The following is a 19,041-nucleotide window of genomic DNA, read 5'->3' as shown; positions in this document are numbered from 1 at the left end:
CTCATGATGTTGGGGAAGACACTTACCTGTAGATAAAGGGTTTTAAAAATGACAATTTTGATATTATAAATAGAGATTATGTTTAAGAAATATTTTCTTTCCATTTGAGAAAGACCATGGAAACTAACTTCTTTGAGAAGATATGACATATGTACATTTACCATCAGGCCCCCCTCCAGAGACTGAACCTCCTGGAGGACTGTCCAGATGTGTTCTCTAGATGATATGAGTACTACTTGAAATGTGTGGTGTCAGCCAATTATGTTATGACCAATGTCAGTCTAAAATGGCGGCAGGTGGACAGGAAGAACACCCAAAATGGCTGCGGAAAGTTTCACATTTTCCGAGAACCACAAAAGACCCCCCACCCCCTTCTCCCTCACTGCCACATCGCCTTCCCATGCGCGTGATTTTCCCCACCTGTAGGAAAGCCCCAGCCCAGCTTAAACTCTCGCTTGGTCCTCTCGTCCAATGACAATGAGACAGATCAACCTATTAGGATATATAAGGTGTTCCCTAGTTCTGCATGTGGCTGCTCCTGCTTTGAGAGGGCAGCCCACCCGCTCGCCCCTGAAGCCCTCCAATATGCATTCTGGCTGAGTATCTGTCTCTCGGTGTAATTCTTTGCGACTCTGGGCCATCCCTTTCATGTGGCCTTTAGCTTGATATCATACAGAAATTGTTATTGTAATGAACTTCATGTCATTACATTCTTGGCCCTAAATGTAATGTTTGTAGTGAGGTCCCTCTTAGTCCTCAACCCCTAGAAATGTATCTGCCATGACTGCCAGAAGGTCTCTTTAACTTGTGATTCTTCAAGTATTATAAAGACAGTGATTTTGATATATTTTTATAGCTTTCTAAATGTACATGCTAGACATATGTCAGTATTTTCCTAATTCCTGTTTAAGATACATCCTAAATGCTAACAGATTACTAGCATCATAACCAACAAAAATCTTACTAAGCTTTTTCTCACTAGTATAAATGGTTTAGTTGGGGTACTGCTATCTTCCACATATTCTAGAACATTCCTCCATTTCCCTTTACTTAAAGAACAACGTGTTAAATAAACATTCACCCTGGAAATGGAGAAAACAAGCTTTATTATAATGATTTGAGATTTTGTGCATGATAAAGATATACACACGAATCTTGTTTCTCCTATGTTTCAAGACAGTATTAATTTAAAGTTTTATTGTAGACTAAAGCATCCAAAATACTGTGGTACATATTTAGCTATGAACATACAAACACTTCGATGCACAGCATTCATTCTTTTCTTTAAATAGGCAGTCAGCATTTTGATTCGTAAAAGAACAAATAACACATCAGTATCCATGTCAGAGAGTGCAAAGACTTAGTGTTCTATACACAAAACATATGAAACAGACCTATAAAGATGGAATGTACAAAATTTAAAAAGAAAAAAAGGAAGCAAAAAACCTTCATACTCATACATAGGACTGAAAGGCTATAGAATTGCGAATGACATAAAGGAACTCTATTACGAGAATACACTCTGTTGATGACAGAACATTCCCATGTCATAAAGCAAAAGTGTTGAGTTTAAGGCTGTGTTGCTTTCAAAAGTTAATGGAAGTGCCGTACATTCATTTGGAACAACATAGCCAATTTATTAACCTATTCTAGAAAATTAATAGCTTTCATACATTCTCCACAAACAGACCACACAATCACTGCCACACAATTCCTCTTTAGAAAGTTTTTAAGATTAGCATCATGATTTGTAGCTTACTGTCATTTAAAACAAACAAAAAAATTTATTTATACTAAACAAATCTTTAATGGGCACTTAGTTTCCTTTATGGCAATACTAGATTCCTAGTTATCAAAAATATTAAAATAATCATAAAGTTTAAAACCCTGTAACATTTCAGAAAGCAACAATTACGACTTTCGGTTTGAAGCAAAATTAGATAATGCTTGCATCAAATAGCTTCTGGAAATGTCTTGTTTTTCAGTTATTAACTAAAAATAGTCCTCTCTTTTCAGAAGCTTGTGAATGCAGAGGATACTATAGAGTCCAAATATACAAAAGATTTTTCCCATTTGAAGTAATCTGCAGATTACTTAATGTTTATTTGCTATTTTTTCCAATTAATTCTGTAGGTATTACCAAAGCATTTATGCTAACCCTTCAGTGTTAAGGATCCATAGATACTTGCTAGTGTACTGCTATTCCAGTTAACTCCATTTTAGAATATACCCTGTATATTTAGTAGTGGAAGCAAATGTGTTCTAGTTGCATGGATCTAGAGTATTTAATTAGTTCAATCTAGTCAAAGACTAAATTAAAATAAGGAAACTTGGGGACTTGATCTGGAGACTAAAGTTTTATCTAAATACTAAGTACCATTTTTAAAAAAATGGCAAATAGTCATACAGGCTTTAAATTCATGTGTTCTGGATGGTCAAGTGACTCTCTCCGCCTCCCATGTCCAGCAGAGGGGTCTGTATTGGGAGGGAATGCACCATCACTGACCTTGAAATCCCAACTGGCAATATTTTGCCATGAGTGCCCAAGGGAAATTTGAATGACTAACTTTTCAGTGCTACTTATCATGAATGTATGACAGGCTCTATATACTTAACAAAGAGAAATCAAACAATAATGGTAGCCCAGAAAAAAAGCCACTTACTTTAATATCTTTCTCAGTTTTCCAGAAACCATTTTCCATAGAATGTGACAAAATTTCATTTAAATCTTGTCTATTTGTATCTTAAGTCAGCAGCACTTTTCCCCCAAAACATGCTTATCAAGAAATACAGTAAATGCACATGTTTCCAAGTGTAAAATGTTATCTATACTTTAACATATATGATTACATATTTTAGGGGGAAAATATAGTGTTTCCTGGAGTGTCCATAGCATATGTTTTGGTGACAGATAGTGGAACAAGTCTGAATCAAGCTGTCTAATCTTCCATTCCAGTTTGTGACAATATTGGCATGTAAAGAAATTACGTTAGAATTCAGTCTACTATTGAGCTATCTAGCCTGATATGATACGATATGATATGGTGATTGGTTAATTTATAAGTTAATTTCTATGTTCACAAGTAAAATTAAATGTTGTACCAAAAAACCTCTTCAAGTAAACTAGTTTTAAGATCAATAGTCTGTGACAGAATCTAAATAGGAAGTCATGTTTACTTGTGAAAATAAACTAAAATTAATTTAACAAATTTTTAAAAATAGCCTAGGAACTATCAAGAGGGTAGCCTATCTTTTACACAGAATGTTAGTAACCGGCAAGATGAAATTCCCTCCCTGGAATGTGAGCTCCAAGGGGGCAGAGATTTTTGTTTGTTTTATCCATCACTATATTCCCAGTGCCTAGAAGAGTGCCTGGTACCTAGCAGGCACTCAGTAAATATGAATGTTTAAATTCAAAGACTTATTTCATTGACATTAAAAAATAGTGTCTTAGTTTAACATTCTAAAAATGTTATTGAATTTTATAACTTCATCACAGACAGGCTCAAATATTTTTAAAACTCTACCTAACTAAAAAAATACTAAACTTAAATGTAAATGTTCCTGAAAAACCTTTTTTTCAGAGGTTGATTTGGGCATAACAAATTTAACAGACAACTGGAAATAGCTAGATTTCCCTTCTAAGTTTCAAAAAGTCCTATGTAGAGAATGACTGAATTACAAATTAAGAAACAATAACATCACATTCATATAATTATACATCTGGGAAATGTTTTCTTATAGTCCAGTTCTAAGGTGCTTTCAGTGAAAAAGATCTGAGTCATTATTGAAAATGCCAAATATGACATCCTATTTGGTAGAAGAGTAGAAAATCAAACAGTAGAAATAGACTGCATTTTACAGTACCCCTGACAGATTAACAATTGACTAAATTGTTCTCAACATTTCTCAGAATGCATTTATACTTAGGTTAGATGAAATGTAACTCAACTCAAGTTCAACTTTTCTTTTCTTTTTTTTTTTGAAAGCACAGGAGGAGGACATTTTCTGACTAAAAGTCAGCCACAACCATCGTTCCTGGAAAATGGCAGAAATTAAATCTGCTTTAGGGCTTGCTCCACTAGGACGGCTTTAAATCGTGTAGTAAAGGAATGTGCTGAAGAATGGCTGGGCGATGCTTCTGTCTTTCAGAGTGCTGCCTATTTCAATACACCAAAGATTTAGCTATATATATATATATATATATATATATATATATATATATATATATATTCTATCTTACCCTAATCATGTATACATAGTCCCTTAATATCTCTACTATTCATTAAACAATGATAAATAACCATAACATGCCCTTACCTGTAATGCTTTCGAGATAACACAACTTTGGTAACACTTGCTTTCTAAAGGGAAATCATTAATCAATCACATGCCTTTGGTTGACACCATCAGTCCTCCAAAGGGCTACTCATGGCTCTCTGTCCTAGGATACTGGTGTACTACTACATGTGCTGATATTTTGCTTTCGTTTTCATGAAGTAGAAGAGGTAAAGCTTTCGCTTTCATCAAGTGGAAGAGGGGAGACATATGTGAAAACATGGCACATAAAACAAGACTAACTTTTTCTTGATTACATTCCAGTGCATTAATCTGGAGTTAACTGGGCAGTTCATTTAAAAGTAGCATTACTTTTGTAATATGCTTTTCAAAGCATTAGGAATTTCAGATTCCCTCGAAGATGTACTTTGTTTTCTGATACTAGGTGAAGAGGAAAGAGAAGGTGAAAAGAACACACAAATTTCCCAGAAAGGTTGGGAAATTTGCATTAATTCTTAAGTGCTAAACTCAAGAGGCCTGCTAATCACAGCTGGGAGGATTTTGCAAGACAGCCTTATTTTTTTCTAAAGTAATTTATATGTAGTTGTTGATAACCAAAAAAATGTCACAAGAGTAATACCTACCGTAAAAGTGAGGTTAGAAGATTCCCTGGGTCTTGTGACCTAGGTTAAGGATATAACTACAACAGATTTTGTTCTTGTTGTGTTTTGTTTTGTTTTTGGAAGCTCTGTGCAAAAGCTACCATTCACAAGATTAACAAATATCTTTACATATTCTAGTTTTTTTTAAGGGTTTGATTTGCAAAATTAGTTTGACTACATAAATCCTGTCCTATAAGCCATACTTCACATAGATTCAATAGAAGAGATTTTTTTTTTTTTTAACACTAAAGGTGAATTACGGAAATTGGATAAGCAGTTTTTAAGGAAATTGTTACATTCAGAAATAAACTTGGAAAGTTCACCAATGATTCCTTTTAGCATGAAAAGTCTAGTCATAATCTGGTCCTGCATTGAGAAATCCATTCCAGTTTATAGTGCAAGACCTCTGTAAGGGGGTGTCCACCTGCCCACCATTACTGTAAGTATCGATAGACCTTGAAACAGTGATTTCCAGAGTCTGCAACCACAACATGACCATCTGAAGTTAGGGCCAGGCCTTGGGGTCCATAGAGTGGGTCGGCAGATGTGTTAATGTAGGATAAAAATGATCCACTCCCATCAAAAACCTATAAAAAATATAAAGTCAGAAAGTTATAAGAAAAGTTATAGTAATATGATGAAATATGAGTTAGAAAACACTTGATGCTAATGTTTTTAATATAAAAGCATGTAAGTAACCCCTAGGTTTGTTTAGGTCACTATCACATATTCATTCAATCTTTCTCCCCACTTACCTTGCTTTTTCTCCTCTTCCTCTCTATGCGCAGAGTCACTGACACAGCACATGCCACTGGCTGCGAGATCTCACTTGTGTTCCTACAGTGGTCCTAACAAGGATTTGGTGGGAATGGCCCTGGATGGTGCTTGAAAAATGAATGACCCTTTTTCCTCAAACTTCTTCTCCTTCCAGCCTCACATCTCCCTTTAATCCCCAATCATTAGGGAGAAAAATCAACTAGACTGCAGAGGAATGGTCTGGAGTCATAATGAGAAAAGAGAGACCTTTTTTTTTTTTTCCTTTTCAGAAGAGCGAGTCGTAAGAAGTCAGTGGTTCAACATGTGTATTGGATATGAAATGGTCTTCTTTTGCTCTGTAAGCTTCTGTTACGATGAAATAAAAGGAACAAATCCATGCCCTTACACTTTTCCTCCTTCACAAGGCCCAGACTGGTTTCTTTTGACCATTTTGTTTTGCCTGTATGGTGTTTTAAAAGGCAGTGTAACAAGGTAGGTGCTACGAGGGCCACAATACAAACAGCTTAGCACCCATGGTCCTGTACAGAACTGCTCTGTGAAGTTCCCTACCTGACTTCTGGTCTTCATAGTATATCAGATTCCTGATATACTTCTCATGAGATATGGAATGCCTCTTCAGACATTGGGATAATTAAACAAGGTAAATATATTGTAAAAATAAAAGCATTTAGTATTACATTTCTAGTCTCAGTTCTTTTTCTGAGAAGTAGATACCTATATCAAACTGCTGATTGCGGCTGTCCTCACAGTGATGTATGAATGCTGCTAGATTTAACCAGAGCACTCTGGGTTCTTAGGTGCATGGCACAGGGCCACGTGAACAAGCATGAATAGTGCCATCTGTAAATACATGTTTAGGTCTATGCAGATGTGTACACAGAGAAATAGGAGAAAAGAAGAAATAGTTTTTCTTCAACTTGAGGATTTGGAAGGTTTGTCCTTAATTTAGCGTAAAAATTAAACTTTTTTGTGCCATGGACCCCTCTGGTAGTTTGGCAAGGACTACAGACTCAATCTCAGAATTGTGTTTTAATGCTCCCCCCCCCCAGCACCCAGAATGTAAACAGTTTTATTATTTTTTTACACTCAACCAAAATGCCAAATGACATTCATGATACCATTATTCTTAAACCATAAAAACATAAGATTATTGTTGTTATTCTTTTTTGTTTGTTTCTGTTAACTTTTAATTTTGAAATCATGATAGATGCATAGGAAGTTGCAAAGATAGTACCCTTCACCCAGTTTCCCCCAATCTTCTGTAACTATAGAACCATATAAAACTCACAAATTGACTTTGGGATGTGTGGTACAGTTGTACGTCATTTTATCACGTGTGTAGAGTTGTGTAACCACCACCACAATCACATACAGAAATATTCCATGATCATAAAGATCTAACCTCTTGCCCCTTTATCGCCATACCCACTCCCTACCATCTCTAACCCTTGCCAACCACTAATCTGTTTTCCTTCTAATTTTGTCATCTCAAGAATGTAATATAAATGGAATCATACAGTATGCGACCTTTTGAAAGTGTCTTTTTTCACTCAGCATAATGCCCTTGAGATGCAGCCCAGTTGTTGAGTGTATCATTAATCTGCTCCTTTTTAATGCTGAGTAGTATTTCATAGTACTGAATACCACAGTTCGTTTAGCCATAAATCTATTGAAGGATATCTTGGTTATTTTCAGTTTCTGGCTATTACAAATATACTTTCTATGAATGACAATGTACAGGTCTTTGTGTGGACATAAGTTTTCATTTCTCTGGTATAAATTGCCCAGGAGTGCAAATGTTGGGTTGTATGGTAAGTATATGTTTATTTTTTTAGGAAACTGCCAAACTATTTTCAAGGCTGACTGTGCTATTTTTACATTCCCACTAGCAATGTACAAGAGATCTAATTTCTCCATATGTTCACCAGTATTTGGCATTATCAATATTTTAAATTTTAGCTATTCTAATAAGTGTGCAGTAGTATCTCATCATGATCTTAATTTGCACTTCCTTAATGTCTAGTGATATTGAACATCTTTTCACATATATATTCTCTTCAGTGAAATTTCTCTTCACGTCTTTTTCCTATTTTCTAATTGGATTGCTTGGTTATTTTACTGCTGAGTTTACTGTTGAGTCTTAACATATTCTAGATGTAAGTCTTTTGTCAGAAACGTGGTTTGTAAATATTTTCTCCCAATTTGTTGCCTATCTTTTTATCCTTTTAATGGGATCTTTCACAGAGCAAAAACTTTTGAGTTTGATGAAGTCCAATTTATTGACTTTTTCTTTTATGGACTATAGTTTTTGTATCATGTCTAAAAATTCTTCACCACACCCCAGGTCTCAAAGACTTTCTAAAAATCTTCTAAAAGTTTATCTTCTGACACATTATTTTCTAAAAGTTTTATAGTTTTACATTTTACACTTAAATCTGTGGTCCATGTTGAGTTAATTTTTTGTATAAGATAAAGTTCATTTTCTTTTTTTTTTTTCCCCTTTGTGGATATCTTATGTACTCCAGCTCCATTTGTTGAAAAGGCTATTGTTCCTCCACTGAATTGCTTGATACCTTTGTCAAAAATCAGTTGGCTGTACATGTGTAGGGGCTATTTCTGTATTCTCTATTCCATTCCATTGATGTTTGTGTCTGTCCCTCCACCAATACCACACAGTCTTCATTACTGCATCTGTATAGCAAGCCACAAAATTAGACAGTGATTCTTCTCCTTTGTTCTTTTTCAAAATTGTTTTAGCTATTCTAGTTCCCTTGCCTTGCCATATAAATTTTAAAATAATCTTGTCTATATCTACCAAAAAGTCCTGCTGAGATTTTGTGTTAAACCTGTACATCAGTTTGGGGACAACTGACATCTTTGCTGAGTTTTACAGTCCATGAACGGTTCGTCTCCATTTATTTAGATTTTCTTTGATTTCTTTCATCAGTATTTTATAGTTTTCAGCATACACATATTGGATATGCTTTGTTATTATATGTAAACATTCCATTTTTTCAGTGTTTGTAAATGGTATTGTATTTTTAATTTCAGTTTCCATGTGTTCATTGGTAGTATATAGAAATACAATTGATTTTTGTATGTTGATTTTGTATTCTGCGATCTTGCTGAACTCACCTATTAGTTCTAGGAACTTTTTTGTAGATTCCTTGGTATTTTCTATGCAAACAATCATGTTATCTACAAATAGAGTTTTGAATTTCTTCCTTTTCAATTTGTAAGCTTTTTATTTCCTTTTCTTTCCTTATTGTGCTGGCTAGAACTTCCAGGAATATGTTGAATAAGAATGGTGAAAGCAGACATCCTTGGCTTTTTCCCAAACTTAAGGGAAAGCATGCAGACTTTCATCATTAAGTATGGTGTTCAGCGCTGGCCAGTTAGCTCAGCTGGTTAGAGCACAGTGTTAGAACACCAGGGTGAAGGGTTCAGATCCCTATATATGGTGTTAGCTCTAGGTTTTCACAGGTGTTCTTTATCAAGTTGCAAAAATTTGTTTCTGGTTTTCTGAGAGTTTTGTCATAATGGGTATTGAATTTTGTCAAGTGCTTTTTCTGCATCAATAGATAATGAGCTATGACTTTTTTTCGTTAGACTTTTAAATATGGTGTATTACACAGACTGATTTTCAAATACTGAACCAGCCTTGCATCCCTGGAATAAATCCCGCTTGGTCATGGAGGAATTTTTAGATATTGCTGAATTCTATTTGTTAACATTTTGTTAAGAAATTTTACACGTATATTTATAAGGAATATTGGTTTGTAGTTCTCTTTTTTGCACTGTTTTGGTCTGGTTTTGGTATCATGGCTTCAGAAGCTGAGTTGGAAAGTGAGTTTGGAAGCTTGTCTTCTATTTTCTGGAAGGAATTGTGTAGAATTGGTGCTAATTCTTTAAATGTTTGGTAGAATTCTCCAGTGAAACCATTTGAATGTAGACATTTCTTTCTAGGGAGCTTTAAAATTATGAATTAAATGTCCTTAATACTTCAAGGACTACTCAAATTACTTATTTCATAGCTGGGTGAGTTGTAGAGTTTGTATTTTTTGAGTAATTGTCCATTTCATATAAGTTGTCACATTTATATATGTAGAGTTCTTTACAGAATACCCTTATGATGCTTTTGCTGTCTGCAGGGTCTGTGATAATATTAGTTTTTTGCCTTTTCTCTTTTTTTCTTTGTCAGTCTTGCTAGAGGCTTGTTGATTTTATTGATCTTTTCAAAGAACAAACTTGCTGTCTCATTGATTTTCTCTGTTTTTCTGTTTTGAATTTCATTGATTTCTGATCCTCTCTTCAATATTTCCTTCCTTCTTTTTGCTTTGGGTTTGTTTTACTCTTTCTAGCTTCTTGAGATGAGAGTTTAATTTTTTTTTTTTTTTTTTAGTGGCTGGCTGGTTAAGGGATCTGAACCCTTAACCTTGACCTTGGTGTTATGATGCCATGCTCTAACCAACGGAGCTAATCAGCTAGTCCTATAGCTTACTGATTTGAGACTTTCCCTCTTTTCTAATGTAAGCATTTAATTTCTCTCTCAGCACTGTTTTTGCTAAATTTCAGATTTTGATATGCTTTATTTGTATTTTCATTCAGCCCATTATATTTTAAAATCTTCCTTGAGGCTTCCTCTTTGACCCATGCATTATTTCGCAAAATAATGTTTTTAAATGCATAAAATAAAATACATGGGATTATAAAGAAACATGATCCTATTAAAATATTGTTACCAAAATATTAACAAATTATGATATAGTGATATGTATGCTTTTTTAGTGCGCACATCAAATAACAAGAAATAGTGATAATTATTGTAAGTTTGAAGTAGTGATGAACATAAATAATAAATAATTAGAGATGTCTTCAACAACTGTAATATAATATGAAAATTTTGGTGCTTTTCTTGGTGACAAAGTCCTAAAACTACTTTGATGGTTGTCTATATTCTTAATTAGGGGAAATGACAATTTTCGGTCAGAGGTTAATGTAATATTTTTGCTCAATGGACCTCTTGAATTGTAGCCACAAACCCTTTGGAAGTCTGTGGGATACATGTGAAAACCTCTGACTTAGAGGGCTTTGCTCTGCTGATATATTGCCTTTGTTCTATTCCATCTTGCTTAGTTTGTTCCTTCTGGTGAGATTATCTATGGGCTTATAACCAATGGAGAATGGAAAACGTTTCAGTTTGGGGACAGCCAATTCTTCACTTTTAACAAATACCAACCACTCTAAACATATAAATTAGCATTTTAATCTACCTGGATCCTGCTGTTTCCCCAGTCTGCCACAATGATGTTTCCATTTGAGTCCACTGCTACACCTGTTGGGGCATTAAACTGCCCATTTCCTTCTCCATTTGAGCCAAACTTCAACATGAATTCTCCTTCCTGATTAAACACCTGTATGAAATATTTTTAAATTATCTTATTTTAAATTAAAACAGTTGAACTGACATTATGGATTTTTAAAATATTTATCTGAGCAGGTTATTTATAACAAGACCTATGATTTAAGACATTCTGAAGAAAGAAAAAAAAATCTATATCACTTGTGGTTCTCCAACCTACTGTATAAATCTGATTTATCATTTGTTAAATTCCACTTCTTTTTTTGTGGCCCATATCTGGTTATGAAATACTTACACAAAAAGTACTTTTGCTATAAATTATAAAATACTATACAAATATAAGGTAACATGAGTAAGAGCTATAATTTTCAACAATATTGTTCTTTCTGCTTTTACATAAATAGCTAAATTTCAAGAATAGGCATTGAATTTCTAAAACAATGAATGATAATTCAATTTGGATGGGAGTTTTTTGTTAGGCCTGATGTTCAGAATTTATTACTGTTTTACTACATCAACATAACAAGAAAGAGTAGGCTGGACTTCGTACTTACAACAAGGGAAATTCACAGTGTATGGTGTGCACGCGCGCGCATGTAATAGCAGTGGGTGAGGAATAAGAAAAGGGCTTTTTTATTTACCTTCAGAAGATATTTTAGTTAAAATAGTGTATGATTCTAAGGCTTTGATGAATAGAAAGCCTACTGAGAGAAGGAAGACTTAGAAGTGAGGGGCTAAACAAAACTCTTAAGCAAATTCTGATATGGTCGAGCAATGGGTTGCTGTAGTTAATTAAATATTCTTATTCATAGAGTATTACTGTGTATGTATCAAATACAGATTACTGATTTGAGAGAATTAAAATTTTAATGTGTTTAAAGATAACACTACAGTAAGCACAATTTTCTTTTTTTGGGGTGGGGTGGGGGGGGTGGCTGGCCAGTACAGGGATCCGAACCTTTGAACTTGGTATTAACTTTATCTTGATGATTCACTTGATACTTAATGTTTTTGAAATATCTCCATGACAATATTTTAGATTTCCATTAGCATGATGCCTAGATGCATAGAAGTACTCACGAACAAATCAAAAAGTATTATGTGCAAGTCATCTTGAGAGATCCTCACATGTGGAACTTAGAGAGTTCACTACACAGATGGTTCCCAAATTATGATGGTTCTACTTACAATTTTTCAACTTATGATTTTTCTCTTTTTTAATTGAGACATAATTGATTGTACATATCTGTGGGGTACAGCATTGAATATCAATACCTGTATGCAATATGTGATGCTCAAATCAGGATAATTAGTATATCCAACATTACACAATATAATAATTTTTTGTGGCCCTTCACCAATTTCTTGCTAATGCCCCACCCCCTCCCCCTTTCCTGAAGCTTATATTTTCTGTTTGTTTTTTATGGCTGGCTGGTAATGGGATCCGAACCCTTGACCTTGGTGTTACCACCATCATGCTCTCTCAAGTGAGCTAACCGGCCAGCCCTAACCTACAATTTTTCAGCTTTGCAATGGTGCAAAACCACCCTGTTTTTCATTTTCAGTACAATATTCAATAAATTACATAAGATATTCAACACTTTGCTGTAAAATAGTCTTCAGGTTAGATGATTTTGCCTAACTGTAGGCAAAGGTGTTATAAGCATGTTTAACATAGACTAGGCTAAGCTATGATATTCAGTAGGTTAGGTGTATTAAATGCATTTGTGACATGATATTTTCAACTTAACCATGAGTTTTTCAGGACGTAACCCCGTCACAAGTCAAGGAACATCTGTATTAGAGCACAGATCTAATTTTAGGATGATCTCAGGAACTTTTAGAGATTCTCTTATTGCCATCTCTGATCATGAATGATTAAAACGCCTACTTCTTTTAGTTAAGTACGTTGGGAAAGTAGGACACTTCCATTTCTAAAGGCAAAACTTACTTTAAGATAAAGAAGAAAAAGTCATGACCACTTCCTGAATTAACTACCATCTTGCCAAGTAAGCAAGCTACCTGTTTGGTTCTTTAGAAAGGACAGAGACAAGAAAAACTAGCTTTTACTAAGATGCCACATTAAAAATTTTTTTTCTGACTCTTTTTGTCCCTCCTCTCCCAAATTTTACATGTCCTATTCTGCTTTTAAAGACCAAGGGGAATGTGATTATGCCAGTGAGGACACAATTTATTACTTTCTGATCTTTCCCTTATTAAGTCTTGCAAACAATCTTTTTGTTCGTTTCTCTCTCTGAATCACTGTTTCCCTCCACGTAATCCTAACAACTCAAGGGCTTCCGCTTCCGTTTGGAATAATGCAGAATGCTAAATCTAGTCGTACATGATTTGTGATGAAAAGAAAATATAAACTGCAGATAGCTAAAGGACTAACTAGGCCACGTGTTATTCCTGATCTACAGACACATTTTTCACAAGTGACATGTAAGACACAGACGTGACATGAATTCAGAACTGCTGCTAACTGCTACTACATGGAAACAAGAGCCCAAGTATTCCACAAAGTTATATGACAATAGTCATCAAAAAAAGAGGAAAAACAAAAAAAGACTATGGTTTTCTTAAATAAGATGAAAATTGAGCTTAAATGAATAGCTGAAATTATCTACCTCTACTTTACTGAAAACTTGAAGAATTTTCAGAATCTTAAAAATTATTAATTTCTCATATTTTCTATTTTTGCCATCTAAATTGTCATTTAATTACTTAAAATTTATTCAGATGAAAATATATTAAGAGGCAGAAGTACAGCTGAAATAGTTTTTGTAGCTTTTATAGCAAGTTTTTTTTATAAGCTTAATGATAATCCTTTCCTGATTTCAAAATTCTCTTTATGTCAAATACCACCTCCATTTGGAAGTTTTCCTTGGTAGTCTTAATTACGAAAATCTCTTTTCTTCTGGAAACTCATAGAAATTTATATGTACCTATTTTTAATGAAATCATTTATTGCTCTCTGCCTTTCACTTTGGATATTTACATATTTGGTTACTTTTTTCTACGGTGTCAGCCAGGGCTGGTAAGCAGGAGCTGTCCCACATACCAAAGCCAGTTGATTCAGAGGCTGCCTGGAGCACTGGACAGGAAAGGCTCTGAGGCCACAATTGTGCTTAGTAGGGAAAAGCAACACACTTAATTGCTACTTTCTTCCGGTGGGGGACGGGCAGCACCTATGCCAGGCATTTGCTGGCCTTTGCACTGCTAGGCTCTATCTGGGTTTTCTTCTTGTTGTATGTCCTGTAAAATGAATGGTTCCTCTATAAAGTGAGTGAAGGGTAGACAGTGTGGTAACAGCCTGTGTTACTTTTTTACAGTTATGCTCACTCTACAGGACTGTTGTGCCTCCTGGGAGGACAGTTACAAGCCCAGTTCCTACTGCCTCTTTTCTATTTCCATCCTCCTGCCCTGATCTGGATCAACTTTTCCCACTGTCCTCTTCCTTTTACCAAGACACCTCCCACAGAGAGCAGTGTCTGAGGAGAATGCAGCTTATTGACATCAGGTGTAGGGGGAGCTCTACCACTATGCTAGCAACTCTAGAGAGAATGTGCCAGGGAGAAGCTTCAGAAAAGAAGCAATGGTGGGCACCCTTTTCCCTCACCCTTCCCCCATTCCCACGGCCCACTGTGCTCTACTCTTTGCACAGGGACTTGGCACGCTTCAAAAAAGCTCAAGGCCTGTCCATTCACTCAGGTTAAAGGTGTCTTCCAGGGTGAGCTGGGGAAATGATGCAATGAGAGGACACAGAAGAGAGAGCACCTTTGGGTGTTAAAAACTCTGCCCTTTATCTAGCTATTGTAGTTTTCAACTCTGATAGTTATTAACTTTGGTTACTCAGTAGTTGTCTCTAAGTGCAAACTTTAGTCATTGGCATACTACTCTATGCTGTTTCTTATTATTTGTCCTCTAAAATAACTCGCTTTTAAAATTTTAAATAAGTTTATTTATAAGGAAAACTTTATATCACTTTTATAAGTGCAAACCAGTATCACTTGATGTAAACAGAAAGTAACCCTAAAAATAAAAACATAAGTCTTAAAATAGAATGTCTGCCAGTGCACTGCCCATGACCACCTAGCGTAGCTACAGCAGAGCATGCATCACACCTTGAGAAGCGTGGTCTAGAACATTACTAAATATTTTTTCATCATTTCACCACATGAGAAATTTTTACTGAACCACTTTATTACTTCCTGATTTTCTCATAATACAGTTCAAATCTTTCTCCCCCTGTACCTAGTAAGAAAGACATACTGTATTATTAGAGGTGGCTGTGGTTCTCTAGATAACACAAGATGTGTGAAAGCATTCTAAGAAGTATGAAATATACTATATGAATATACACTAGGGTTATTCCTACCACCCCCAAGTCTGTTGTTATAGCAGAGTTCTAATATTTAATTTTGATTTAAAGGCTTCATGATGCAGAAAATTGAAAAAGCAATTTTGTTTTAATCTACTGAATAGCCACAAAGTATTAAGCTTCAGACAGTCTGTCTCTAAGTTCAGCCCATTTCAGAGTGACAGAAGAAGCATCTGCTCTACAATAATACTGGGGGACCTGATCACACTTCTGAGCATTGGACAGATCATCTATGCAACAGTAACAGAGTAACCATTATTGTTTCAGAAGGAGAAAAGAAACCTAGGGTAATTAGAGGGGAGAGGGGGGAGGGGGAAGGGAGCCCGGGAAGGGGAGAGATTCACAAGGGGCATAAAGAATAATTATGATTTGTAACAATACATATGCAGTAATATTGATTTGATCAACATATGTCAATGTTCAGCCCCAAATATATGTATAATTGATTTTGATTCAATAAATTAATAATAATAATTTTAATAAATTTAATTTTCAGATCATCTGCATTAACACCAGTTTCAAATGAAGAGTTTCAAATTAAGAAACTTACTGCCACCACATTTTGTTCAATTCCCTGACTTTTCAAAGTCTGTATGTCCAAATTAAAACCTATGTCTTAAAAGCAAAATCTACTCTTTTAGGTTAACTCCCTTAAGTAAGTCCTGTGTGTATATGTATTACATTATTTCCCCCAGACCAATCTCTCCGAAAGTGGCTTCAGAGGGTGGAAGAGAAGAGAGGCCAAGTGTGCCCAATCCAACATGCCCTGGAAATGCAGCTGGCAAACCCCAGTGAGAATGAGGGGAGAGATCCTGTTCTTAGTGAGACTCTTTCAGGATTACTTTAAATCTATTATGATTTATATATCTGCCATATGCATAGATGGTCCTTAATAAATAGCTACTAAGTTTATTTGTTTCAGAACAACAACAACAAAAAAGCAATTAAAAGTTAACAACTGATGTGCTTATATTACCTTGACAGAATGATTATGGAAATCTGTAACAATAATCTCATTATTGCTATTTACGGCTGCAAAATGGGGACCTGCAATAAAGATGGAAAAAATACGTGATGACCACCACAACAAAAATGACTACAACAGAGCAGTTACTGTCACAAAAAACAAACTTGATATATTAACTTAGTAATTTAAGAAAGAACAAAGAATCATAGACTCAGTTCTTCAAAGATGATTCAGCCAGACCTTGGGCTCCAGGTAACGTGGGTCCTATATTATTCCATATTTGTGACTGCCTACTCTGATTTCTTCCAGATCAAGCTATGAGTTCTAGCAGCCCTAATGAAGTGGGATGAGCAGTAAGCATCAGAATTTGTTCTCCATACATACCACCATCTGAAAGTCACAACAGCCAGCTTCCCTGAATATGTGTCAGTCATTTTAGGGCCCTCAGCTCCCACCAAGGAAAGACATGGCAACTCACAGCATTGGGAAGGAGACTCCAATATGTAATTTAAAAAAAAACTGAACAGAAAACCCACACTTTATAATTTTGGGTGACATTCAGAAACTGGCAGAACTGGAGACAAAGCAAAAAGAAAGATTACGCAAATTAATGTTAAATGCCAAAAGCATCCTTTCAAAAGGAAAATTAATAAATTGTTTTCAGCCTCTTTTGCAGATGTGAAAATCTAAGTAAGCTAGTGATTGCAAAGCGGTAGGTACACTGAAAAGAGAAGCAAGAGACTACCCTCTCTGTACTCGGCAAATATCCTGAACTCCTGTTCTCTTATAATAACCTAGAAAAGAGAAAAAAATTCTCTTTGAGAGGTTCTTTAAATAAAGCTACAGATAGATGGAAAAAAGAATTACTCCACGGCTCTTCAAACACTTTTATTTTAAAAATATTTTATTTTCAAATTTATATTTTATTTAATATATTTGAAGATTAGAATTCTGAGTTGTAAGCTGCCACCAGTAAAAATCACACGTGGACTGCAATTCAACTTACTGCTGGCAGGGTAACTGAGAAGCATCTAACCATGCTTAGATTTCATCCCCAGCATCTTTCCCAAAGCCAGCAAACACACGGGCGATGTGGCATCTTCAACATCATGCAAATGTGAGCAGAAGCAGCATTAAAAAGGGGGTTTACATATTACCGTCGAGTGTACCTGCAAACTGCCTGTCCCCATTTCCTCGGCTACCAAACCTGGTGACTATTTTCCCATTGGGCTGGAAGATAAACACGCAGCACGCCTTGTTGTCTACCACAATAATGTGCCCATTGCGGTCCACAGAAACTCCTTTGGGCCCCATCAGCTTTCCTGATCCAATTTTCGTCTGTTAGAGACAAGTACAGAAATCAGGCACAGACATCAAAGATTAAAACACTACAGAACACAAAGACAGACTTTTGTTTTAGTAAACATTTACTTGAATGCTCAAACAGGGAGGCACAGCTACTTGTATATCACAATGATCTTCTGTCCTGGAAAACTGGAGCTTTGTCGCATCCATTGTTTGCTACTGCTATTTATATGAAATCTTATTTGTAAGTAAATAAATAAAAGAGATCACCGACAAAAATGTTCTGGAATCCCTTAAACTGGGGTCCCAGTTCCCTGGTAAGGAGGCAGTGTGGTATAGTGAAAGATCCCCAGATTAGCAGAACACTGGCCTGCTTCTGTTACTTACTTTGAACACACCTGGGATAGCACCATGGATTTAATTTCCTTAAACTTCAGATTCCTTATGCATTTAAAAATGTCAAAAAATGACCTGAATAGTTTCCACTGGTATTTTTGGAATATGTATTAAGTAAAATAATGTAGATAAAGTGTTTAGTGTAGAGTATAGCCCATATTAAGCAGTCACTAGAGGGAAACCATCATTACCACTGTTATATATCATAATTTATATCAAAATTGTCAGTCAGGCACCTGCCATTGAACGTTACTAGAATTAAGTTCTACATGAGTCAAAGTCATGTCTATTTTATCCACCACTGTGTATTCAGAGCCTACCCTACTTCTTGGTGCATAATAGATACTCAACAAATATTTGCTGAATATATTAAAAAGAAGTATGGTGATTAAATGGTTCCACTTTTCACACTATTTTAAAACAGGAGAAAAGCACTAGATTTTTATCATCCATAAGCATTTAAAATCTCATTCATGTTCCTGAGTAGACTACAAAGTGTATGTAAATGCCTATTTGCTATGAAATGCAGGTCTTATACCTTTTTTTAAAATTGTAATGTAGTTAATTGTACATATCTGTGGGGTACCGTGTTGAATATCATTACCTGTGTGCAATATGTGATGCTCAAATCAGGATAATCCGTATATTCAACATTGTGCAATGTGATCGTTTTTTGTGGCCCTTTACCAATTCCTCCTTTATCTTCCTCCCCCTCCCCCAGGTCTTATACCTTTACTTTTATTTTTATAGCTCTATTTTCTAGACTACATTTAAAAAGTGCTTCACTCATTCACCCGTTTATTTACTAATTCTGCAAACACTGCCTGAGCACCCAGCATGTACCTGACATTGTGTTCTAGGCGTGTAGAAAACAAACACGAATGATGCATAGCTTCTGTGCTCAAGGATG

At 35.4% G+C, this 19,041-nt stretch overlaps 1 protein-coding gene across 5 annotated transcripts in view; it reads right to left on the bottom strand.

The window, feature by feature from the left end:
• Window positions 1-5,374: 5,374 nt before the first annotated feature.
• TRIM2 (tripartite motif containing 2) overlaps window positions 5,375-19,041 on the bottom strand; it is a 57,283-nt gene continuing 43,616 nt past the window's right edge. For 4 of the 5 annotated variants that reach the window (XM_063107963.1, XM_063107962.1, XM_063107964.1 and 1 more), the window contains 4 exons: window positions 17,600-17,768; window positions 16,440-16,510; window positions 10,991-11,131; window positions 5,375-5,527 (listed from right to left, as the gene is read on the bottom strand). In XM_063107963.1, the coding sequence (XP_062964033.1) occupies window positions 5,375-5,527; window positions 10,991-11,131; window positions 16,440-16,510; window positions 17,600-17,768 (534 nt within the window). Of the gene's footprint in view, window positions 5,528-10,990; window positions 11,132-16,439; window positions 16,511-17,587; window positions 17,769-19,041 lie in introns of all 5 variants that reach the window. The other variant, XM_063107961.1, reaches the window with a different exon arrangement.

Source organism: Cynocephalus volans, chromosome 9, assembly GCF_027409185.1.
Source record: "Cynocephalus volans isolate mCynVol1 chromosome 9, mCynVol1.pri, whole genome shotgun sequence".
NCBI classification, from domain to species: domain Eukaryota; kingdom Metazoa; phylum Chordata; class Mammalia; order Dermoptera; family Cynocephalidae; genus Cynocephalus; species Cynocephalus volans.
The sequence above is the reverse complement of the archived record's forward strand: the minus strand, read 5'-3'. Positions and strand labels throughout refer to the sequence as shown.